Below are 26,434 nucleotides of genomic sequence, written 5' to 3'. Positions count from 1 at the left end.
CAGCTCTGTCTCGCTCTGCTCTTATGTGTCTGTGCCTGCTCATACCTGTAATCCCATCTCATGTTTTGGACTATGGGGCAGGGACTTTTCCACCCCGTGCTCTTACAGCCTTTCTATGCCTGGGGCTCTTAATTCTTTGGTAACACAAATAGTCGTCTTTCTGGATCCATCCTAGAGGGGAAAGGAGATCCCTGGGGGCTGGGGGTAGGTAACTGCAGTACCGGTACTCTCCGGGTGTAGGTGGGCAAGGAGGATGAACAAAACTCGGAGCTGTTGTCCATCCCCTTCTCCCTCTCCCACGCTTTTGGCAATGCTTTTATTTACGCTGCTGTCTGTGGCTTTAGCAGTGTGAGGGGAAGGCTGAGACCGTACAGCTTCGGCTCGCTTTGGCCCTTGGCATGCATGCTGGCTGCGATGGAGCAGCTGCTAGCGCGGCTCCCCGGGAGCGCTGTGCCCGCCTGTCGCCCGCTTGCGGAAACGGCCAGGCGGATGGAGGACAGTTGGCAGCAGAAATGGGACAGATTGCTCTCAGCGGTGTCATCACCTCTTGGGGGTGGGCGAGCATGCCGAGTGCGCGGGCTGGAGCGCCCGCATGCTGCGAGACTGCGGGGCTGGCGCGCTCAGCTCCCCCCGGACGTCCTGGCGGCTGGCTCCCGCCCGGAGCGGAGCGTCCGTCTGACTGTGTGATGGCTGAGGGGCATTTGGAGGAGAATGAAGCCTCAGTCTCTGGCCTTCCTGTTGGACTTCACTCCTGTCCGGCAGCTGACTGAGGGAGGAGAGGGCAAAGAGAGGAGGGAGCTGCATTTTCTCACCAGGGAATGACACGGAAGTCCATTGGTACTATTAAAAGCCGATCCTAATGTGAGACTTTAAAAAAGGCTATCCAGGAAGAATTCAGATGGCTCTGCCAAAAGAGCTCCATGGGAAATTTCCTGGGACATGGGAGCCAGGGCAGGCTGCAGATGCTTGCGTGGCCTCCTAGTTGTCAATAGGTGTTGCCTTCGGATTGCACCGCTCTGCTCCAGAGCCATATTCTACTGCCTTCAGTATGTTTGGAGATTTACACCGTATTTGGTTACTAGTTTCTTATTGTTACAAGCAGTCATTCACCAGGGTCTGATTATAACGGGCCAATCTCGTTAACAAATTGGCGTTAGCATTGGCATATTTATCCTAGCCTAAAAGTATATGGCATCAGAGTGCTGTAGAAATTGCAGTATACGATTTCAGAATTAAAAGACAAATCAGGGTCGCCTAACATGGAGTAATTTGGAAATAGCTGGGTGTGTGGAAAGAAGGGCTTATTATAGGGAGGGTGACTGTAGATGGGGAGCAGAGCGTAGGCAGATGCAGGTGTATGGGTTTGGGTGACTATCTTCAGATGGGTTGGAGGACAATGTGGTGTATAGTGTTGGGTTGGTGATGTGCGGTGTAAGAAGGCTGAAGGCTGTGGAGAAGGTGTGAGTAACTTGAATGCAGGTTGTGCTGTGTTATGGGGTGTGAAAGACTTGTTTATAAGTTGAAGGAATTAGGTAGCAAGTTGGCTCGTGAGCGTGGAGCACCCAAATGTTTGCATGCTGAGCTGGGAAGCATCTGCTGATAGCCTGCAGGCTGAAACATTCAGGTGCTACTCATGTTCAGGAATCCAAATAAAAAGCTGACATTCAGATCTCTCAGCAGGAAGACCTTAATACCTGCACCTGCTCAGCTCATACAACAGGGACCTCGTATGCAGGATCTGAGAAATATGCCCCCTTCTTCCTTTAAGTATGTGTTAATACAAAGCAGATTTTCTTAGTTCCTTGATCTCACAGCCTCTTCCTTTGCCAGAGGCACTGGTGGAGCAGAAAAAAGCTCCAGGTCTGCCCAAACAGAAATCCCTTGGGAGAGGTCTCTTGGTCAGCAGGTTGCCTGTGTTCCTTTGGCCATATGACAGGGCTGCTTTTCCAGCCCTGTGCTCCCGGTGCTTGCAGCTCTCCTGGTGCCATCCTCTCCAAACCAACGCCTCTCCACACTGGGCTCCCTGTCGCCAGCAGCTCTGCCCATGCCTCCAGGGCCTCGTTAGCCGCATCGTGGATGGGTGAGATCCTTGCAATACTGTTCCGCTAACACCCATTTAACTGGCACGTAGTGCCTTCTGCAGTGTGCCCTCATCGGAGGGCAGGGGGATCACGCTTTCCTGTTTCAGCTGCTGTCTAATGGGAGTCTGGAGCCAGGAATTGGGGTACCTCACCCACTGCATCCTCCAAGGCTCCCCCTGCGCAGCACAACCTTGCAGAAGCTGGTAGAGGTGGCTGGTCTTCAGGGATGTCTCTTTCGCAGGGGGAGAAGAGAAGGACAGGGTAAAGCTCTAATTATAAAGCTGCTCTTGCCAGATATTTCATGCTCCTAATTGCTGACACAGGCTAGTCCGGGATGTTTTTCTCTCTCCTTTCCTGCTTAAATAAATAAGTAAAGGCAGGTTAAAGGATGCTCATGTTTTGGAGCAAGCTGTGTGACAGATGAGAGGGAGATTTCCACAAGTGCTTTGGCCTGATCTTTTCATCGCTGCACTAAAAACCAAGGGGTGAGGGTGGTAGGGATTTATTGACTGGCAAGGGTGGCATGAGGCAGCTTGAATTTTGAAGGCGCCGTTTGACTTAATCTTCCCAGCCCAGGGAGGAGATGAAAGCCTACAGACGAGTCAATTATCAGGGCTGCAGGCGAACGCCAAAGCCCTGGTGACCTGCAAGCTGAGCAGCGTAGGAGGATTTGCTGACCTTGCACCCTACTGAGAAGCTGAATATTGCAATGGAAGACGATCCGTCATTGAGGTGGGGAGCATGGGAAAAGTGCTGCAGTGACTCAGCCCAGCTGTGCCAGCCAGAGGAGAGGCGCTTGCTCTCAGAGATAGCAACAGGCTCCATGGGAGATGAGGACCTGCCCCTGGAGAGTTGGTGCAGTTGGGTGGCAGCTGTTTGTCTGCTTTTCGAAAATTGCTTGCTGTGTAGTTGTGGTGGAAGTATGGAAATGCACTGCCTAGGCTGTGCTGGAGGGAGACGCTGACCCTGTCGCAGCTTCTTGTCTGGGTATCCGGAGCTGGGGCCTAAGGATGGCCAAAGAATTACTTTTAATATATGCATTTATAACTTCATGAAGTCAAATCAACACCTTAAGCCATTCAGAGCTCTAGATGAGCCTGTGAGCCTGGCTACTTTCTGCACTGCCCAAATTGGAAGTTTATAAATTCTGCTGTTCTGCAATTCCAGCACTATTGCCTGAGCCCCATAGGAAATGATGATTGGGACAGATCTATAAGATAAATAAAGGATTAGAGAGAGATTTCTGTAAGTGCATAGGGCTCTGTAAACCATTGCATTTGAAGAACGGTGGAGTGCGGTGAGGCCAGCTGGAAGGAACATTGTATTGAATTGCACAGCTGATTTTATCTGCCTTCACTTCTTACCATCTACTTCATCCAGCTGCACCCAGGAACTACCTGGGGGAGAGCTGTTTACAGATTGGAAGTTTTAAATCTAATAAAACACTGTCTCCATCCAAATTGTTCTCCCCGTTGCCCCATCTCTATGTATAGCTCATGGCAGACTCCTCTCAAGGCAGTTTCTGGAATTAGCTGGCTGGGTTTTTGCAAGCACTTCCTGCAGAGCCATAAAACGCCTTTGCTGGAGTCGTGTGCTGTCAGGTGACGCTGCGGGAAGAGCAGGTGTGGGATGTGGCAGGCGTCTGCCTCCCGCTGCGTCCCCTCGGGATGCAATCATCATTAGTCCCTCTGCCTTGTTCTGGAGACGCTGCTTCAGATCTGCAGCTTTTGCACAATCGCTCATAGGGGAGTGGTAACTCCTCCGAATGTCTCCTGGCTGGGTCAGACGTCCTTGGGAGGGTCATCGGTACAAGGCAGGATGCTATGGGCTGTTTGGGGCAGGCACCATGTCCTTGAAAGAGTAGGGGGGCATGGTGCCTGGCACAGAAAAGCTCTGATGCTGGATGAAGCATTTGTATATGACTCTCAAAATGCACCGACCCAACAGTCTGAAGTGCTGTGATCCATAAGAGCATGGGGTAAAACTGAGCCCTGTGTCACTGAGGATGTTGCGAGTCCTACCCATGGGGGCAGAGGCAGGGAGAGGTCATCTGCTGGGGCCCAGCCAAGCACTGGCTGGAGGGGAGGCCAAAGTCCATGCTAGTCTCTCTGCTAAGTCTGGAGATGTTGGGTGCTGGATGGTTTCTGAGGGCTGGGACTGGAGTTCTGGGATAGTCTAGGTCCATCTTCAAATGAGAAGCTCTGGGAGTGTGGAGTGGTGGCCCAAAGACGCCAAACGTCCGGTCCTACAGAAATTTGTGCAAATTTTAACATTGAGGAAACTCAGCAGAAACATGTTTTTGCTTTTGAGTTTCTAGGATACTTTTCCAAATCATTAGAGCATCATTTATCATTTAGGGTGTGAACTGATTCTGTCGGGAACATTTGCAAAGAACAGTCCTACCTCTTAATTTTGAAGGATAGAAGAAAGGCTGGTGGCAACACTATAGAGGACATCATATGGTCAGTTATGCATTGGAACAAGGCAGTAATTATTCAACATGTTCCTCAAATGATTATAATTAGTACAATTAAGTGTCTTAAATGGTAATTTTATTCTACTCAGTAATATTCCAAGGCGTAAAAAAACCCCTTATGAAACAATGGATGCAACATATGTAAGCCAATGTCTTCCTGTTGTGATCTGTACAATGCGTGCTTGTTTGAAGTTATATTTAGCTCAATCAGTTCCAGATAACTTGTCTGCCAGAGAAGAGTCCTAGTATTGCTTTGACACTTACAAGCACGAGTGAAGAAGACTTGATCCAAACTGACACAGAGAGACCATTTGGGTTGAGTGGGATGTGGGGTGAGGGCTTGGGGCCCCCATGGTCTTGTGGGATGCACTAAAGCCCCTCTTTCATTCTGTGCCTCAGTTTCCTTTGTCACTTGTAACCTGCTACCTGCAGACAGTAGCGCCGTGAGCTGGTTTTGTGATGGTGGGAGAGCTGGCGCTCTCCTTACTGCTTTAGTCAATGGAATCCAAAGGTGATAATGTCTTTTTTTCATTGTTATTTATTTTTAATGTGCTCCTAGCCCTCCTGACAAGAAGCAGTCAGAAAGGGCGGGATCGGAGGAAGCAGGTGTCTTGAAGCAAATGTATATTTGAGAAGAAATTACTGGGATTTGGGGTGTTTGCCTCTCTGTTTGAAAGCTTGAGGGTGCCCCTGGTGAAAGCTCTTTGTGGTGGGGAGCCGCTCCTCGCTCATCGCTGGTGTGACACTGGGCGCTCTGAGGCCTCGACTGCATTCGGGATTTGAGGTCCTGCTGGAACATGGATAATTGCAATAATCAGGAGCTCTGATCTCCTCCTGGCTCGTGGCTTCCTTGCTCCTTTCTTCTTTTCCTCAGCCTCGATCCTCCATTTCTTATATGCGAAACAGTCAATTAGCTTTTACATTTCTCAGTGATTTTTGTGGTGGCTGGTCCCGTTGCTGCAAACATTAGCTGGAAACTTAGTTACAGAAAGAAAGCACAAAGTCTTGTGGAAGAGGAGATAATTACCTTTCTAATATAATTATGTTTGGGCTGGTGATCCTTTTATTTCAATCCATGTACTTCTAGTGGTAATACAATAACAGGCACAGATTAAAATTTACTAGGTTATCAGTTGCCTGTGGCAATCAGAGCTGGTCCCCCCCCCCCCCCCCCCCCCCAGCGAAGAGGAGTTTGTTAGAGGAGATTACAGGTTAAATGTTTGGGAAAAGGGAAGATTTTGAAAGAGAAAGGGGCAGGGGGAGAAGCCCTTTGAGCTGCTGAAGGAGCTTGGGGGAAGACACGGCTGTCTGGGCAGTAGCTTGTGTTCGAAGGTGGTCCTTTGGCACTGCTGATCTGAATCCCCGCGTGCGGGAATGCAACCTCCGTTACTGCTGTAATGTATTCCCAGCATCCAAATGTCACGTCTGCAGTCCATATGCTTTCCAGCCGTTGCCACTTGTATGCCGTCTCAAGCCCGCGGCTGTTCTTCACCCGTGCTTGCAGCTCTGCAGCTTCTTTCCCTCTCCTGGGACTGGACTCACCCCCCCACTGCCCTCCCTGGCTTTCGAGATGTTTCCTACAAGGCGGATGTCTGTCTAGCTGCCTGCTGAAGGATGATTGACATGCAGCATAAGCGGTTTCCCCATCAAGGCCTCGGTGTTTCACTGCCTGTCAGTGCTCCCTTTGCACCCATGCCACATGCCAGCCACCCGCCGGAGGCACCGCAGTGGGCTGGGCGAAGGGCACGGACTTGGTGCGCGCTCGGGTGGGGAGAGCAGTGGGAGCCTCGAGAAGGGGGCAGGTCCCAGTGGTAGAGCAGAAAAGCAGAAATCAGGCCTCCCTGACTCCATCGCCAGCTGGGGGAGAGCATCCAGTTTCGTTTAGAGTCTGGGGAATGGTCTGGAGGCATGGGTCTGGGTCCTAGCTGGCTCCTCTTTGGAGTGCTGGGAAAGGCGCTGGACTTTGCTGCGCCTTCGTGTCCCTGCTGGAAGCATAGGAAACATTTACCTACACTGTGGGAAGAGTTAACTGCTCTCTCCCCGCTAGCAGCAGACAAGGGCTTTCCTACCACCATCTTCCTCAGGTTTTCAGAAGATAAGATTATTTTCCTGGGACCTCCCCGGTGGGCTGTGCTCTCCTCCCTGTTCTGTTTCCATACTGATTTGCCCGCTGGCCTTCCTGGGAAGCTTGGTTGGGCCGGTGTCATCCTCCTGCTTCCTGTCCTCTGGCCCTTTCCGTAGGATGTAGGCTGATCCTATAGAAAAGCCAGCTCTGCACTCCCCTCTCCCCAGGGAAAGCTGCGGTGGCCCCGTCGCTCTTTTGCCTCTGAGCTCCATGGTGCTATTGCTGGCCATCCCCTCCGCCTTGTTCTCCCCGCATAAGCACGGAGAAAGGAAGAGCAGCTCTGGACAGCCGCTCGGATTATAAAACACTGAAAAGGTCAGAGTGGTACAGTTTACTGTTATCTTTCACTGAACATAAGAGGCATTAAAATTCTGCTGTCTCATTCGTGTAACAAGGGAGAAAATTGTAACAAGAGAAGAAAATGAAAAGGGAAAAAATCTTCCCTTCTGCAATCGAATCGGGAAAAGGAAAACGGCACAAGTTTAACTCTTTTGTACTTTACTGTGATTTCTATACAGTTGTAGCAGCAGGTGCAGGTCCAGCCTTTCGTTTCTATATAGAATCTTGCTCCACGGCCTGCCACTGGTGTAAAGAATTTGACGGCCTCAGCTTTCTCCTCAATTTGTTTTGACTACCTTGTTCTTTGACAGAGCTTGTGCTCAGTATCTGAAAGCCCAGACTTGAAGGTGTTGGAGATGAGGCAAGATCAGTCCTGGCAGATCAGCTTGACGTGGTTTAGACTGGGATAGCATGATGTGAGGATGAGTGGCCCTCATTAGGCAGAGGTGTGTGAGATGCTCAAGACGAATAGCAATGGCCAGGCTGAATGTGCATCAGTGTTGCTTCTAAAAGGGGGCCATAGGCTGCATGTAGCATGGTGGGACAGCACCGATGTGCATTAACTGAGCTACCTGCTGTCACAAAACAGCTGTAATGGAAGGGGTGACCGGACTGTGGCTGACTCGGGCTTTACAAGACCTTGATCTGCAGAGGGTGTGATCAAACTTGTGTGTCTCTACCTCCACACCCCAATCACAGTGAAAAAACTATTTACCAGTAGCAAGCAGACCTACCCGAGCTGAGCCCTGGGCTCCTTTTCTAAAGCAAGCTGTGTAAATAGAAAGGGGGTGGTCATGTCCCTGCAGAGCTGCACGCTGATTCTATCCAAGCATCTCTGTTACTAGTTTTGGGAACCTCCAGGCTAAAATGCTCCTTTTTTTTTTTTTTTTTTTTTTTTTGAAGCGGAGCAGGGTCTGAGATAAAATGCCAAACCCTGACTTTATTCCAAGACTGTAAATTTTGTCATCTGCAAAACCCAGATGCAAACTTTATCACTCCAGCTACATCCTGTGCTCTCGGGAAAGTCATGCAATTGATGTTTTGTGACCTCCAGCCCCCCTCTCTGCTCTCCCTGCCTTTCTCCTCCTTCCCCAAAGCCCCACTTGTCTTCCTTTGCTGGAAACTTTCCCAGAGGCTTGAGGTTGAGTGCAGTGCCCTGCATGGCCCCAAGACCTGCCCTCCGGGAGGAAGATGCATCTTGCTGCGCATGTTTCTCCTGAAGCAGTTCTTGCCTGACCCCAGCACAGCATTTGCTCCCCACCTCTTCCTTGATCCTGTGGTGCAAAGCCCACTTTGAACCTGTGCTCTTTCTCAGCAACCTGCATTTGTATTTGAGCTTTCTCGCCCTCACCGCCACACCATGTCAGGTTGCCCAGGCTGCCGGGGAGGGGGGACGACAAAAGGAAAGGGCAAACATAAATAAATCTACTGCATCCCTGTGCTTTGCAAGGAACTGAAGGAGTTTCCTTGCCTGCCAAGAATGTGGTCTACTGAAGATTACTGTGACAAGCGGCGCCCTTGTACAAATATCAAAGTACAATCAGTCATCTGAGCCATCAGCAGCTGAGGAGGTGAGCGGGTTTCCCCGCGTTGTTGCTCTGAGCCCTCCAAAATCAAGCTGGGAATCCTGTCCATGCACCGACACTTCTGGCGTGCAGACTGCCTGGTGGGTGGGACCTGCTGCTGCTGCAAGCTTTCCTGGGGCCCGTGTGGCATCCGAAGGTAAAAGGAACATGGGGGAGAAACAGAGCAAAACAAATCTCTCTCTGTCAGATGCTCAGGATCCATGCTGCATCCCGATGGGAAGCTGTTATGAACTGGCTCAGGTGAGGCAGCCTCCCTCCGGGCTGTAAAGGATGGCTGCTCAGAAAAGCAGATTTTTCTCCAGTGAGAAATACCCGAGGAAAAAGCTTGGTTCCAAAAGTTTTGCTTCAAAAGGTGCAGTTTCCCCTGGGAGATTTCAACCCAATTTTAAGGGAAAATGCATTTTCAACCAGCTTTACAACATTATTGCAGTTAAAAACTACCAAATAAAAATAAAATCTGAAGTCATATTTGAGTAAAAATGAAACCAAAATGTTTTGTTATTTCCCAGTGGAAAACTGAAATTGATGTTTCGCTAAAAACAAATGTTTTTTGAAAAAAAAAAGGCATTTTTCAGCACAAAAACCTTCTTTGAGTGTCTTTTTCTAAGAAGTAGCAATACTTCTTGATTTGCTCAATCTGCCACTAAGATGCCACTTATTTTCATCTTGCCAGGGTTGCTCTTAATGCAGGAGTTACACAAATAGTGTTTTGTGCTTTCCTCTACTGTTTCTGTTTAGGGTCTCTTAGCACTGCCTCACTTAACAGGATGGTGATGTTGTCATGCTGGGTGCTGGAGCTCGGCAGAGCTGGGGACGGTGTCTGTCCTGAGCTACTGGCTGATTGAATGAAGCTGAGGAAAGTAGAATCAAGGCAGGAGGAAAGCAAATGAAGTTGCTGGAGGTCACAGAACAAGCTGGGGTCAGTGATGGAAGTAGGACTCAAATCTTTTAGGGTGTGCTTCCCCCTGCTGCCATCTCCCCAGACCTCAGTGCCACGGATGCGTTTTGTCCCCAGCCCTGTATTGGAATGCCATTCCTGTCCTCCTCTTGTGAAGGCAGCAGTTCCCTGTTGCATAACCCTTAAGCTTTTGTCTGTCTCCAGAGATGTTGGTGCAAGAAAAAGACAAAACAGCCAGAGGAAACAAAGCTTGAAACCTTGTAGGAAGTGTTTCCCTCTCTGGGGTATCAGTTCCCTACCTGTGCAAAAGGAAATGTGACCCGGGTAAGGGACAGAGAAGAATAGTCACATCTCTGGGGCATTGGGAGGGATGGCAGTGCTGTGGTGGGCAGCTCACAGTGTCATGTCCCCTCTCCTGAGAAACACTTTCTATTTGCTTTAAAGTGAAGTTGGCTTCCTTTCCTTGGGAAGCACGTTTTTCAGGTGTGAACCTGATATTCTGCAGGAGGTCAGAGATCTAGTTTATTGCTACCTGGTGAAAAGCAGAATGACTGACCAACTGTGCGCTTGCTCCTGCTGGTTTTCCTGAGGCTGCTAGTCAGACAAGCTTCAGCCATGGGGTGTGATGCAGGAATTATCAAACGAAAACATTACCTGTGTGTTGTGGGAAGCCAGACTGTCAAGGATCCCAGTGGCCTTTTCTTGCTGTACTTGGCATGCGGGTTTTCTTTTTCTTTGCTGTTCATCCTCACTAATAACTTGCAGAAAGGAGTTCCACAGCTGATGTACGTGCAGTAGTGAGAACCTGTGTAGGGTTATCCCATCATCTCTTCATATGGGCTGACCTGGACCATATATGAGGATTAGGCTTATGCAGGGATGTCGTCTTCTATGGCAACATGCTTAAATTTATTTCGAAACTCTGTGTGGAGTCTACAACAGTAAACTAGTTCTTAGAGTCCTTTGAAAGTGATGTGGGGAGGGGTGTCTGATGGTTACCATCACCCAAATTTTATCTGGGGGACTGTCATCTTAAGTACTGTTTCACTGCTCCAATTGAGGAGTGCCACAGCTCCCAGCGTTGGCTTTAGTGTCGCCTTCCTGAGCTCAAAGGTGTGGAAAGAGAAGGGAGTGTCATCGTGCAGCACCCCGCTGGCCGGGGCATGGAAGGCTATGCAAAGGGCTCTTCCTGGGGACCACAGGGTTTGCCTCCATCCCGCCTGCCTAAGTCATCAATTCAGAGGTGGTTCCTTAGTTTTGAGATGTGAAATGAAGTTTTAAAAAGAGAAAAAAATCAAAGGGACCTGTAATTCCTTCCTGTCAGGCCCCTTCTTGAGTAAAATGGAGCAGTGTCTGGTGCTTTATCAAATAGGCCCTTGTCCATACTCCATCCATGGCTTGCCTGGGGAGTCCCCTGGGTGATGGCAGGGATTTGGGTGGAGTGAGGGAAGGAAGCAAGACTGCAGGTCCACCCGGAGCCGCAGCCCACCCCTTGTGCTGACACATCTAAAGCTGCCTTTTCCCTGTGGTTTCCAGGGCTGCCAGAGGAGGGAATCACGCACAATAACAAATGGGAGGGCAGACGTTGACTAAGCAAATGTCAGAAATGCTTACTAAAGGAATTGCACTCCATTCCTCCCCGTACCTTCCCTGTTCAGAGCTTAATGCTGTCTAGACGATGGTCTGCTTTATGCAAACTCTCAATTAACTTATGCTGATAGACTGGAAAACTGCTAAGAGGTTGTCTCCTGCCTTGGTGCTGGCTGCAAATGCAGCCTCAGAGCATCCTTTCTGAGGCTTTGTTCTGCTTGGAGAACAGCGGGGCCTAGTGATTTAACAGAGAGGAAGGCTTAAGGCCAGGAGAATAACTCTTCTGGGGAACTCAACGGACAGAGACTAGAGCTGGGTACTGGGAGCCCTCCTGAGGTTTAAACCCAGTCAAAACGTAAAGTCTCCCTCCTAAAGCTCACAGTGCAAGCAAGCAAGAAAGATATATCATAAAGAGAGAAAACAGGAGCACAAGAGAAAACAGTGTGACTTGTCTTCTCTCACTCACTCAGAGATTAAGCTCGGATTAGATCTTAAAGCCAGTCTTGCTACTTCTTGGTGGAACCTGACTCATGCTTTTTGCACACCAGAGATTGCCAATACTGCTTTTGATTTCTTTTTCTCTGCTTGTGCTCTGAATCACTTTTTCTCCACTGACTGTAGAGGTAAGCCTGAGGTGATTTAGCTCCTAACTAGACACTTAACTGTGGTGCTGAAAAGCTAGGAGGGATTTCTGGACCATTTCACAGCAATAGGCTGTATCAACAAAAAGCATCTGATGCTGTTGGCCTACATCCCAAAGCACTCTGTACGATATTCTTGTGTGCTGCCTTGTAAGAAAGCTGCTGCGGGTTGCAGGATACCTCTTGCCTCTCCTGCAACTCCCTGGGAAATTCTCCACAGGTTTCTCCATCCCACCCCCTAATTCAGTCCTTTCTTTGTGTGGTGGTCAAACTTGCTGCAGCAAATGTGGATGTGGCACCAATGAACAAATAGTCTTCCCTGCTGGATGCAGTAGGCTTTATACTGTGCTTTATATGGTGATGGTATGCAGGTGAACTTGTCCACCTGGTCAGGGGACTGCAACCGAGCTCCAAAACTCGGAAGGAGTGAAGTAAGCACAGCCTCGCCTGGAAAACCACAAACTTTCATGTCTGTTCTGCAGGCTTGTAACTTCTCAATGGGCCCAAAGGGACTGCTCTGGAAATTTGGAGAACACAAACATTTGCTGCCGTGCTGGGACCTTGTATGTCAAGTTCCAGCCCAGAGCATATATTTTTTAATGGTTGAATTATACAGCCCAGAAACACTGGGCTTATGACGAAAATGCTGCCAGACTTTTATCTGCAGCAATTCCAGCCGCCTTAACAGCCCAGTGGAGAGTGAGAGCTTCCGTTATCTGAACTGCCAATTAATTTAAACACATTCTTTTATCCTGATATAAAGATGTCGTTCCTCTGCATCAGTGGCATTGCTCTGGCCTCTGAGGTCCTGCAAGTTTTGCTCAGTGGGGACCTGGCTGCTCTGTGCACTTGCATTTCTGATGGGTAGCCCTGTGTATGCTCATGTTGGTCTCGGGGGACAGCTATCATGCTGTGGTGTGTGAGAGAGGATGGGCAGAGGGGAGAGAGAGTAGGCCACCGAAACGCGGGATGGAGGAGGCAGAAAGCGGGACTAGTGAACCAACGCTCACAAAGAGCACGGGCATGGTATGTATTGGTGTAGGTGGTGATTCCTGCAGGCACTAAATGCTGCCTCCTGAGCATGCAGAATGTGGAAGAAGCTCTGCTGTCTTCTCTGAAAGTCTTGATACCTGGCCAGCGAGGATAAGTGCACGGGTGCATCTAATTGATTAGATTTCACTGCTAACAAGTTGTCTTTTCTCCAGTTCTTTTTATCCAAGGCCCTTCTGGGGTGGTTTTGACTCCTAGGCAAAATAGCTGAACACTAGCTCTCTTTTACAGGCAGTCTCAATCATGTCCTACAGAGGGCAAACTTGATCAAACATCCCCCTCTTGCTGCACCTCTGTCAGCCTGCATCCATCTGCTTGTGGTGGGTTACTGTCCTGCAGGGTGCCATCCCTCAAAGTAGACTAGCAGAGCTGCAGATGTGATCTCTCCCTAACCTAGGTCGCATGGGGGAGAGATGGCTCTCAAAAATGTCAAGGGCCTTGCTTCATATCCCAAGAGGCTGCAGCAGAAATGGTAACGTGTCTCCTGGTTCTCAGTCTGGTGCTCTGTTTGGGGTCAAAGAAGGCTCATGGGATTTTACTTCTGTCCTCCCTCTATATCAGAGCTTGGAGCCTGGCATATTTGTGTATTGCACATTGATGTGTTAGAGCAATGGCATCAGAAAGGAAGGTTGGACTGTGCCTCTGAAATTAAGAGCAATTCAGAGAGACAGTGAGTGTGTTTGCCACGGATGAGCTCAGGCCACTGAGTGACAGCAGCCTCAGCTGACCTGCTCGCTTGGGAGACCTGCCATAAACACCAGTGGGTGACTCTTGCTCTGCCATGTGGTCCTGCGACCATGCAGCTTGATCCAGCAGCTGCTTTTGCCAGGAAACACTATTTCCCTAGCTTTACCAACAATGAGCTGGTGTGATGGCTCTATTTGACTCAGACGGCTCAAGAAAAAGGGTTAGAAAAGACTGTTTAAACTGTTTAACTTACACGGGCTCAGGTGCATGTAGTGGTGTGAGCAGCAGGGTGCAGCCAGAAGAGACTTTAGGATTAAACCCTAACATTTCTGGGGAACTCTCCTCTGAGAGAGTCCTTCCCAGCAGAGCTTGGGTGCAGGTAGAGCACTGGTGTTGTGTAGTTGCTGCTGAAACATATTGCGCTGTTTCTGCACCGTGCCAGGCAGAAATGGCCCTTAGAGGCTGCTGCGCTGCAAACAGTGCTCACCTGGAATGCCTCCGAATCTTGTCAGCTGCAAAACTTGAGCTTTATCTATGCCCAGTTGGGAAAAGAAGGGTTTTATCTGTGGTACACATGAACTACTGTTCTCCAAACACCTAACATAGGAGCTGATAAGGCTAAAGTATCCTAAAAAACAGAAGGGGGGAAGTTGCAATTTCTGTTTTCAGTAGGAAAGGGATAAATTCTGACATTCTCATGTCCCCAGCCCAGCTTGCAACAGGTTTAACGCATGCTACAGATGGCTCTGCAATTATTGTCAGCATCTACTCGTTATATTAGATAAGGCCCAGGGTTTATTTAGCAGGACCAGATGGAGGGAATACACAATATTTTAGATGTCTTGGCAAACTGTGTCTTCCTTAGAACAACATTACATGTTTGCTGTGATAGTTGTGGCCAAAATTAAAAAAAAAAAATCTGAGAAAGAGGGAGAATGGTATCTTTTGGAAGTGACAATGAGGCATATATTAAAGAGATGTTGCAGTTTCCAGTCTTGCCAACTCTCTCAAGATTATTGTAAGTTTTATGGCATCTGGTGCCTTACAGTAATCCCAAGCTTTGAGTCCTGTGATGAGAGGAGAATTACAGCTTTCATTTGCAAATGCATACTTTTTGTAGCTGTAGACTAAAGCTTGAAAATATAACCCCAGCTGCCTACAAAAGCTAAGGAATCAGGAGGCAAAGAGAGAAAACTCTAATGCTGTTTTTTTAATGGTCTCATGATTTAGGCCAGTCTTGTGGGTTTGGGGTCTGACTAATTACTTCCAGAGTGTAACAGCTGGCAATACTGTATCTCTGAGCAAGGGGCAACTGCTGCAGGATGGAAAAATGACGCTTGTGTTTTGGGTCCTTTAGCTAGCAGATTTGGATGTGAGGTATATGAGAAACACATGCATTTATCCACTTGCTCAGAATGTTTAGTAGTCAAAATGTCCCTTGGAGACCAGTGACAAAGGGGCCCCGTTACTGTCTGTGAAAGTGGGTGAAGAGCCTGGTCTGGGGAAGTCCTCTTCAGTTCCTGCTGAAAACAGAAGCTGCCTTTGCAGTCTCGTTCACAGCATTTGGCATTTATAGGGCTCTGAGCTCACCGTCCTTCGAGGTTCCCAGAAGCAGGAAGCGGAGCCATAAAAGCCTCCCTGTGTGTGACACTCCAGAGGGAAACCAACTCCCTGCCACCTCCAAAGAGAAGAAATCCAGCTCTGTCCCCTTATGCAGAAGTACATTATGGATTTCCTATCTGGCCTATCAGAGAAAGTTCCTGTGGGGATGTTTGCCAGAGGTAGATTCCTTCAGTGCAGTCTTTTTGTAGTCTTGTTGAATTCAGCTCCAACATCATCCAGCTTGACTGAGGCTAAATTGCGAGGGAAGACATAGGGCAGCAGGCCACATGTGACAACGGAGTCAGCACTGCCTTTGAGGGTGTGACGTTGTGGTTGCTTGGAGCGTGTGGCCCTGAGAAGCAGTAAAGGTCATTCAACATGTGCCTGGGGAATAATGGCACAGCCAGTTTCTGCCCTGGCCCCTCTAGAGTTTAATATTGACTCTCATCCACTGATTAAGCAGTTAGCTGTGCACTTGGAGTGAACTAAATGCTGGATGTATCATCTGTTAGTGGTGGTCTTAATTTGGAAGTCATGAGCCCAGTGCCAAAGGCACGTCATTAAGTTAGCTAGCTCCGGGCATGCATATTGAACCAGATTGCATCTCCATGGCAGACGACTTATCAGCTACTAGAGTGCTTGGAGGTGTGACCATCTTCCCATGTGCAGAGGGACCATGACTGCTCTCTTTGGTTGTTAGGAAGTACCAGAGGAGTGGTGGGTGCTTGCACTTCAATGACTGTTAGCCCAATTTGATTTTTTAATTAGAATATCAGATTAGACCACCTGGATGGTCTTCGGTCACTGGATGCGAGTGGCAGCAAGGCCTGAGTCTCTCTCCTTGGGCGTAGCCTGACTCCCCACATGCTTCTGCTGAGAAGACAAGTGCAATGATGGCCCAGGCAGGAGAAGAGGTGTAACAACAGCCTGATGGCAGCAGGGCCCCTGGGGTTTGTTTGGTACTTGCTATATTTATTTATCTGGTGCCAGTGTATGGTGCCAAGGGAGTCTGTGTGTAGGAGTGGGCTGTGAGGAGAGACTTACTAGGGGCAGCACAGTTGGAAGTAGAGCTGGACAAAAGATGGGCAATAAATTTGGCTTCCCTTTTTGCTCATGGAGTTATCATGAGCTGATCGAGGTAGCTTCAGAAGTTTCCATATTAATTTTAGCTTTTAATCTAAGTTTGAAATTGTAGTGTGCTTGGTATTTTGCGTTATTCTGGAAAGAAGATCAGGAACACTTGAAATTCTGATCAAGCTTTTTTGATCTCTCATCTCTGAACTGATGGCTCAGTTCAGTCATGTGATGTTTTTGGGTTTCTGGCTGGTCAAGTAGGCAAGAACGTCTAGGCATGAATAATGATGACAACCCATTTCTGCCAGCCCTCATCCATCTGGCTGTGCCAGCGAGACTCAGCTGCCTAAGTGCTGAAGAGTAAATATGAAAGGTGCACAAATGTGGCACCATGAATTAATTAATCCTCCACTCTCCCCCCAACCCCCCGATTTATTATATGAACATCCTTGGCTAACATTTTGCCTGACCTGCTTATCTTTGTGCAGTATCTCCTCATCTCAAGTTTGTTACAGTGTTCAGTGATGCAGTGGCAAAGTGGTGTATTAGTATTTATTAATACAACAACAATTAGAGGTTCAGTCACGGGAAGGACCTCACCATGCCAGGTCAGAGAAGGGGAAGATGGCTCTTGCCCCAAAGAGCATTAAAGGATGGTCAATTCCTTGTGCCATTTCCTGGGACTTTGTGATAGGAAGTGGATCGGTTCAGGGAGGTGGCAATTCCTGGCAGTAAGGAGGTGGAACGGATGCAAAGCAAAAAGGCCAGAAGTCAGTAAGCTAACAAGAAATTTCCTTTCCATCCTGACTGATGTTCCCAGTATTGCCACAGGTTTTCCCTCCTCCTTTCTTCCTCCTGCACCTGCCTCTCATTGGCTGCTGCTCCCCACCCTCTCCTGCCAGCTCCAGCGACACCAGTCGAGTACCCCAGATAGGAAGGCTGGGCTCCTCTCTGAACTCCTTTTTTAACAGCGGTGCAATTTGGTTGTGACCATGTTTCCTGCTCAACTCATGAATAACGACTTCTGGGGACTGGCCAATGCAGAGGGTGATATGGTTCTGGCTCCAAATAATACAGATTTCATCACTGCTCCCAAGGGTGGGTACTGTCAGGCAGGATGGTTGAAATATGCTTTTAGTGTCTCAGGCCTCTTACCTCCTGCACTGTCTGTGCTGCCCTGCTATCCCTGCTAGTAGAAAAAGCACGTCCCTCCTCCATGTACCTGCTGCCCTGTGCCTTTTGCCCAATTTTGAACCGCCAGCTAGCAGAGACCAGTGTCATGCTGCTCCCATCACTCTGGCAGAGTAATGAAATGTAGCATTTAGTTTCAGTGACATGTTTCATATACACTGTTTGTGGATTTGTATCTTTCTGGAAAGCGGCAGTCTTGGATCAAGTCAAAAGCGTTTGCAGATTTGACTTGAATTGCTTTTGCTAAAAAGGAAACACATTAAAAGTCAGAATATTTCATTTTAGAATTTGACAAATGAATCAAAAATCCCAAATGATGTTTCATTACTGTCTCACTTTTTTCCCCTTAAAGTAAAAATGCCTGAAATACCCTCCTCCTCTTTAATAATCTTGCTTGCCACTGAGCTAAAACCCTCCATTGCTTGCACGTACACATGGTGGGATGTATGACACCAAGCAGCTCCAGGAGAGTGCTTTGGACTCCCAGCTCCTGCTCTCCACATCCTCTGATGCCAAGAGCAAAATTCTCGGATGCCCATTTCCAAGGACAGAAAGCAGCCGTCGTAATGCTAGTGTAGCGAGACTCAAGGTATGACCTACTTTCCAGCCACAGTGAAATGCAGGATGGCTTTTAACTCCTCTTTGCTCAGTTTGCCCAGTGTGAGCTCAGTAAAATGTTTTGGACATGTGCATTTTCCTGCCAGCTGTCCCGGTTTATTGCGAATGAGCCTTCTTTTCTACTCTGTGGCGTGGTATGCGGTGTCCTCCTACCAAAAGCAACAAGGACCTGTTTGAGCAATTGCTTAGTTGTACCAGAATATGTTCTTTCATCCTGGGCAGAAGCCAAGCCCTCAGCTCTCTGCACTCTGTAAAAGCTCATTCGTTTTGTTTAAATGTGGCGTGCTGCTCAGTTGCTGAGAGTCTTGCTGTAGTGGGGGAGTGCGTATAGATGCTGCTCTTCCCTTCTTCTCCCTGGAGTCTGTTCCAGGAATTAGTCAGGAAACTGGGTTGCAGGTGATTTTTTGGGGGGGTGGAGGGGTTGCTGTTGCTTTGCTGTGTCTCTTCCTAGGACTCTGGAGCATTTCTGTGATACAGAGAGGAGAGAGTTTGCGCTGTACATCCGGGTCAGCGTCCTATAAGCTGAAAGGTGGTTGCAAATTTAGTACTGCCTGCAAAGGGCTCAGAAACGCACCGTTTGGTTGTGTGGTAGGAGAAGGAATGAATCGGCTGTCTGGGACCCTGAAGCAGAACAATCCCTTACCGTCGAATATTGTTATTTCCTGGGGGTATTTTACTTTGCACTCTGTTCTCTTCATCTGATAGCTAAAGAGCTGCTTATTCTTCACTGCAGGGAGGCTGTTTTGATGGATACAGTCAGCTTAGGGACAAACTTGTTTATCTGAGCAAGCTGATCAGTCTGTCTTGCTCTGGTTAGGATGGTGTTAAGGAAAGGATTGAAACCCTGTATGTGGTGCTGTAGATGTGCTTTGAAGGGAAGGACTAGGTTTAGAGACAATGTGCAAGTATCCATTTGGTTACTTAGACTTGGTGTTGGTTATCCAAAGGAGAGGCAGAGACCCAGCAAGCTGGGTCCTTTCATATGAGAGGGACTAAGGACAGCTGGTGGGAAAGTCACTGATGTGGAGGGATGGAGCCAACAGATGAACCTGGTGATGCCATAAATTAAACAGTGCAATTAGCATGCCAGATCTACTTATCGGCTCAGACCTGGTGTCGACTGTGTGTCTTTGGTAGTCAAGATAAAGCTTACACGCCATGAAATCGAATTAAGTAGAAAAGGGCATCTTTCCAATAGCTCCAGTCACTGCTTGCATGTAGATTTGTGCTACAGTTGGGAGAACAAGGGCCTGGGACTGACAGCAATGTCACTGCAGTTCCAACGCAAGCCAGCCTCGCTGGACCGGATAAAGCGGCTGCCCACAGCTGGCAGGTTGGCTCACGAGCACTCCTTGGCTGGTTGCCTCTGCTGACCTGCCTTCAGATGGGCCCTCGAGTCCCAAGCAAGGAAGTCAGCCAGACCACGCCAACCATGTGCTACTGAGCAACATCTTCAGTGTTCACCCTGGAATTAGAAAGGTTAAAAATACTCATTTTGACTTGCACTGCAACTGGGGATGTTAAATCCCAAGGAAGACCCCTGTGAGGGCCAGGGAGAAAGGTACTATTTGGGTGCTCAGGGGAAGCACTGCTGTTCAGCTCAATGGTGGAGATGTTTCAGCTTCCTCTGAAACTGCAGGCGTCTGCCCCTTCTGGAGACAGTATAACTGGCCTGACGGACTAGCATAGCAGTTTTGGAGGTTGTGAAATCTGGAGCAGCAGGGATTGCTACAGACCAGCAAGGTGGGAGCCCTCAGCGCTCTCCCTTTTGCTATCATAAACCAGGATTGTGCCACTGAAGCTGATAGCACTATACTCGTGCAGTACGATATTAAATAAGAGTCAGACCTGTTGTGCAATAAGCTTATCCAGCACCTGTAAGTGCTACACCTAATTTAGATAAGTCTTATTAGTTTTTCTTTTTCATGTGGATGAAGGGCATGTTAATTTTCCTGAAATGCTTGTTTTGTAGCTATCTATGGAGCAGTGGGTATTGCACGTGTGTGTGTTTCCCACGCTGGACTGGTTAGTGTATGTATGCACAAATGGCCTTCCTCTTGGTGCTTCGATAGAAATTTACTCCTTTTGGTTAGGTAGAGGTCAAAAATCAGAAATCCAAATGACAGCCAGTTGGCTAGATTCTGTCTCTAAATAAGGCCAATTCCATTGAAAATTGTTACTACAGCGTATGAGAAAAACAGTCCAAGAATCTGCTGATAGTGGGCTGAGGCCTGAGTCAGTCTAGAGCAATTTATTGTGCAGGATAGACATCAGAGCAGCTTGTGTTTCCAAATAAGGATCATTAATTCAAAGGCTTGCTATGTGTGTGGCTAGACTGTTGGTTATTTTAAACTATTTGGTATTTCTGAACCCTGAAAGTCTCAATAGCTCAGGCCAGAAATGGGCCATTTGCTGGTTTTGTGTTCAAATGTGTTAGTCATCCAAGAAAGCAGCAGTCAGAGCAGCCTCCTGGGGCAAACATTGTCCGGAGAAAAAGCCCCCCCCCCCCCCCGAAAAGGGAGGGGGGGGGAATGGAAAATGTATATTTTTGTCGATTTCTGAAGAACTGCGTATATTTTTGAAGAAGAACCACTCTACTATTGAAAATTTTAAGCTTTACTATTTAAAATGAATTTTATATTTCAAAACCCAGGCCTTTTTGGAAAGAAATGATGCAGTATCTTTCATTTCAAAAGAAATACCTTTCTCCATTTAATTTTTAGTGTAAAATTTCAAAGTGGTCCAGTGATGGCATCGGTCTATGGGGGAATCTTGTGGGCACTCGAGCCGAGTCTCCAGCTACCGCAAGCCCCGTGGCGAATGGTCCTGCTTGCAGCCACAGCTCTCCTGGGGGGGACGGGACCCTCTCCCTACACCCTGGGCAGCAGAGGAGGAATCAGGTGCATGCGGGAGACGATCGCAGCTAGCGGGCAGCGCAAACAGGGACGCTGCCGAGTCCACGAACCGCCCATAGTCTGGGGAAACATCTTTAAACCAGCCCGCAAATATTTATGAAGAACTGCTACAGCTGCCAGCCGTCGGGAGCGGCTCAGCAGCGAGTCGCGAGCTCGGAGGACAGCCCGCGTGTGCCTGATTAACATGTCAGCCAGCTCCAGCAGACGCCACGCAGCTCTCGTTTCTCCCGTTGGTTTCCACTGCAAAGTGGAGGTCGCTGGGGCTTGAGAGATGTGAGCAGCCTGAGCCCAAAATCTAGTTGGGTAAATTGGAGCGATTTACTGCAGTTCTCTGCGCTCTGGCTTCTGTCGGGGATTTTGGGGTCATTACGGCCAACACGTTTGTGTAAGGTCGGACTGAATCTATAGGTAAGAGAGTGCTGTGGGATGTGGCATCTGCTATTTCTCTTCCAAAGACAGATGCTGCACTGTTAGCTATTTCTGTTAGTTTTTTGAGGGAAGCTGTCTCATGGGTGTTTTGTCTCTCTCCTAATCCCACTGAAGAGAATCGCTCTGAGATTGATTCAGTTCTTAGAAACAGGTGTTTGGGCTAAGGTCTCTGAAAAAATCCTGTGTGCTATCTGTTCCCACTTATTTTCTAGGACTGGAGCTTGTGATAAATGAGAAGGTTAAGTTAAATACGCCTACAATTTATGCCAGAGACTTCTCCTTGAACAGAAGCTACCTTGGCACCAGTGTTGTCCAGTAAAGAGATCCGTCTGGTAGCGTTAATAATTCTTAGTTAGGAGCCTCACTGCTTTTCACTGTAGCTTTGCGTTATCTGCTCGCAAGCAGACACCCTGAAGCTGCTGGACTTGCAGCTAGTCACGGTTCTTTCCCGTACGTCTCATGCCGTCTCCATTGTGATTTATTAACAGTGATACCAGGAGGCTGGGCAGAAAACACGCTCCGTCATCGGCAGATGTGTGTTTGCTGACTGCAGCCCTCCCTGATTGCTCTTTGTTGAAGCTGGACCCAAAGTGTCGTCGTTCCTTTTAAGCAGAGACATGTTCAGAAAGCCCCTTTTCTGTGATCGTTTATTCTTGGCTCTTAACTCAAAGTCTCCCGTGTTTGTTTTCCTCCTTCCCCCTCCTCTGCCTGCCTCTGGAGAGACTGCAAAAAGGCTTTGTCATCCGTTCCCCAAGAGATCTGTTGGAAAAGACAAAATAAATCCACTAAAAGGCAGTGAAGGTAGGAGGAAGGCAAGGTTGGAGTGATTCTGAGGAGCGGGGTTAGCTTTGCCCAACTCCAAGCTGCAGGATTTAGAGATCTGGGGCTAAGCTGGAATGAATTTCGAGGCATTTTCTTGTGACTCTCTTTGATCAGCGTTACAGTAAGGAGACGTGTTACCAGGTAGCTCCGAAATGTGCAGCATCTTACAGCGATGTGTGTGTTGCTGAACCAGTACATGAAAATACTGATCTCCTCGGTCCCTAAAGAGCTTAAAGAAACGGTTTGCTAATCATTCGTTAGGCTTTCTTTTCATTCTTTCCTTTCTTTTATACCTAAACAAATAAGCAGTTTTTATAATTTATTCCAGGTTTTGTTAGAACAGAAGATACCAAGCAGTTATTACAAATTTGGCCCCTGTCTCTGGCAACAGATGTCAGTCAGAGAGCTTGCTAGCAGAGGTGGTGGTGCAGAGAGCAGTATTTATCCCAGTTATAAGAGTGCAGCGGTCCTGAGCACTGGTGGGCTAGCAGGAGATAGCTTTTCTTCTCAGTGTGCCTAGATCCTTAGATTCAAGCCTATTAAATCTCCGCATTTTTGCACACCCCATTAGGAAACAAAGAAGGCTGCAGATTCAAACCATTTATTCTTCTTTGCAAGGTCCCCTCCTAAAACCTTCTCACTGCTATTTTTCACTTAGCTGATTTCCTCTTCCGGTGCTGGCTCTTCAGTCACTTGCTCTCTGTTCTCAGCTGCTCGGTGTGCAGACGGGAAAGCTTCTGCAGGGTTTTCAGGACATGCTTGTCATCTGGCTCCTTCGATCTCCCTCTTTCCCTTGTTTTTAATAATCATTTCCTACTTGCTATAGCAGTGGGTTCTGGGAGTTTTCAGCTGGAGTACAGGAGAGTGGGGGGAAAAGTAGAATAGAAAAATAGCACTTATGCAAATGCCATGAAGTTCATTACAGCTTTCCCTCGCTGGGGCATTGGTGCTGTTCTGCACATATGTTCGTGAGCAGTTTAGGGGAATGGTTCATACAGCAGCAGTAAATTAGCATTGGTTTTGCAGGTGAAACGGCCTCAGCACAGGCACGGCTTCCCCTCGCCGAGCATCCAGTAACTCGCTTTAACTAGTGCGGGAAAAGTGTGGCATAAGGCTAAATGCCCACCTGGGTTTTCTCACCAGTGCAGAGCCTTCTCTGCCCAGAGCTGACTTGTTTACCTGCAAGTCTCAAACAGATTTCTAGACCTACGGACCTCCTCCCTTTGTTCTTCTGTTTCTTGCACCAAAGCCGGTTTTATTTAGGATGCAGCTATATATTTTTTTCTCTCTAGGTAAAATCTGTCTGGGGACTCACAGGTTTTCAAGAGTAGCTGATTCATGGGCAGACCTAACACTGACAGTACAACAGAAGATGGCCGTATGGGCATGGACAAGTCATACAGTCAGACTGCTAGTTGATTACGAGCCACAGATCAGCTCATCACCTACGGGACACGGTGTACTGTAGGGCGTCCTACATAAATCAGCTAGGGGATCACAGTATTGGTAATGTCAGAGTTAATAAATGATTAGGGCTCTTGGCTAGGGATGTTTGCCACCGTTTGAGCAGACTATTTTTAGCATCAAACCTAGTTTGAACACAGCACTGGAATGAAGACCTCCCCTGGAGGACTCACCACAGCCACCAGAGCACTGACTGGTGCGCTGGGACTGACGGTGTCCCCTATTCACCCCCATTTTCTCCCTGAGTTTAGAAACAAAATGATGACCGTATCAGGCAACCCTTCTCTTGGCTTGTACCGGGAGCCAGGATTCTGCCTAATGACAGCACAAATCCATCTTAGCTCACTGGAGACTAATTGTGCCTTTGGTAGGAACATCCGAGGTGGATGTTTAAGATTACCTTTTGTCTTCAAGTGCATGCTGTTCCCAGGCTACCGAGGTTTATAAGTGAGCAATTAAGTTGTGATGATGGAGGGGCGGGAGGAGAGGAGTGAAATCATTGGCAGGGGTGTGGAAGATTAAATTAGAAGTCTCTGAATGTGACAGTTTTGGGTTTAAATTGTCTTCTGTTGCTTGTGCTCAAACTACATCGATACAGCTGATATAATGTGAATTTTCTGGTCATGAAAATGTAGGAACAGGTGTCCCATAGAATAAATACTTGGTTCCTCAGGTCCTGGCTTACTGCTGCCTCTGTCACCATCCAGCATCTCAGCATGTTTTTTTCCTGACCTCCAGCACCTCCTGCTGATTGAGTCTGGCCCTTTCCGTACAGTACTGCTGATACTGCTCTTCTCTGGCCCACACTTGGCAGCAATGTTAAGTCAGTCAGTAAGTCATGGATAGCATTTTTATCGCAGTGTAGGTATGGTGTAAGAGCTCTCCGTGTGTCCACGTCTTCCACAGCTGAGTTAGCCAGGCACCCTGCATAATACATATTACATAGTAAAACTTATGTCTCATCTGAAAAACAGACTATACTTTGCTTTTCTTGTATCTTTGTGGCAGCCAGCCACTTTCCTGAATGTTCAGCAGCACATTATCAGGCAGTCAGAAAAATGGCTCCTGGGCAGGAACGGCTAAATCACGTGTGCACGCTGCAAGTGGTCCGTGCCTGTCGGAGCACCTCTATGCTGCAGCCTCGTGGCACGCTGAACGTGCCGTGCACGGGTGTTTAATCCACGGGCGACTGTCCCGGGTTTTGCTGCCTGAAGTCTGGAAGCCTCCTTCCAGGTGTCCCCTCAGTCTAGGGCAGAGCTCTTCCACTTCTCTTTTATAACATCTCTGGAATCTCACTTAGTCTCTTTTAAACCCGGTTTCCAAGTTCCTCTGCTGTGCCAGTTCTCGGGAAGATTTGTGAAAGTGTGAGATTATGGTGCAGTTATGTGGCTACCAAGGTTGGACCCTCCTGGACAGCAGTTTTGGGTAACAAAGTGGTGGCTCCATGCACACCCATTACCAGGTGGTTGGGTGCTTGCAAATCTCTTTGCTGCATTGACCACTCGGCACCTTCCACCTCAAATTAACCTGGGAAAAAAATCCCACCAAAGCCAAATGGAAATCACTTTAAATTGAGCAATCAGTGGGGAGCTGTGAGAGGGTTTTTGCTCTGGAATAACAGCGTAGTTGGCTTGTGTTAGAGGAGCACTATCCTAAATCAATAATATTTTTGTTGAAACAACAAAAGAAAGCTACAGTAATTAATGAACAAAGTTTTGCCGTGCCTTCTGTGGGGTACTGTGCGCCTTGCAGGTTCCTCACTTAAGGAGTTTGCATTCTTGATGGCTTGTGGACACCTTGACAATATTTCTTCCTTTACTGTGCCCTGAAACAGCGAAGCCATTTCATTTTCTGTGTAAAGCATTTTTAGTTTTTAAGAACTGTTCTGGTTTGGGAGCTGTATTTCTTATCAGAGTTACTGCAGCGTATCAGAGGAATTGCTTGTGCCCTGCTCTCTGGGTGTAATCAAGTAAGATGCTCTGAACGAAACTTGATTTTGTACACACAGAGTAAACTATATAACCAGCAACTGCTTCAGACTTTAGGAAACACCAGACATCAGTATTTGAGGGGCCTCTAATTTTATTGTGGGGAAAGGCTCTGGCAGATAATTTCTTGCAAAACTGCAGAAATTTATTTCCCTCTCAGTGTCTCCTTGGAAAATGGTGCATGCATTGCTAAAAGTACAGGGTGCTGCTTTTTAAGGGCCAGAACCAGGCCTACTCACTATGTAAATGGCCTCATAATGCCAGCAGATATTGAGGATTTTCTTATCATATGAGCAAGGCTCAGCAGCTCTGGAGGAATGTGTGAATTGTTTGTTTTCAGGGCACATGATTTGCAATGTAATGATAGGTATAAAGTTTGAAGCAGCCTGAATTTGTCGGTTTTACACAATGTTTATGCTTTGGAAATAGGAACTTGCATTCAATCCCACTTCTCTCTCTTTCTCTCCCCTTTTTTAATTAGGATTCTAGCAACTGCTGGGACCGATTTTGACCTGCGGACCCTGCGAGCTGTCCGAGTGTTGCGACCCCTGAAGCTTGTGTCGGGAATCCCAAGTGAGTGCCATTATAATGCTGTCTTCATTAGCCAAATTGCTCTATAGCTTTGGAGCGTTTTGGGGGCTTTTTCTGAGCAATTCATTCTTCCCCTGTTTCTGTGCAGTCTGTGGCTGCTGGTCTTTGCTAGGTCCTGATTTTCTGTCATCCCATTTTGTGCGTAGCCAGCTGATTGTGACCCTAAATTAAAGTGCATTTTTGGAGTGAGTGGCAGGGCAGTTGTCCTGGGACTCCTTCGTCTCTGGGGTTGAATTGGTTTTCTGAGATGGGAGGGCCTGAGACCAA

At 47.9% G+C, this 26,434-nt stretch overlaps 1 protein-coding gene across 1 annotated transcript in view; it reads left to right on the top strand.

The window, feature by feature from the left end:
• CACNA1B (calcium voltage-gated channel subunit alpha1 B) overlaps positions 1-26,434 on the top strand; it is a 317,072-nt gene that overhangs the window by 85,313 nt on the left and 205,325 nt on the right. The window contains exon 4 of the mRNA XM_067308827.1: positions 26,058-26,149. Coding sequence (XP_067164928.1) covers positions 26,058-26,149 — 92 coding nt within the window. The remainder of the gene's footprint in view (positions 1-26,057; positions 26,150-26,434) is intronic.

This window comes from Apteryx mantelli, chromosome 21 (assembly GCF_036417845.1).
Source record: "Apteryx mantelli isolate bAptMan1 chromosome 21, bAptMan1.hap1, whole genome shotgun sequence".
Lineage (NCBI taxonomy): Eukaryota > Metazoa > Chordata > Aves > Apterygiformes > Apterygidae > Apteryx > Apteryx mantelli.
This window is presented reverse-complemented; position numbering and strand designations above follow the sequence as displayed.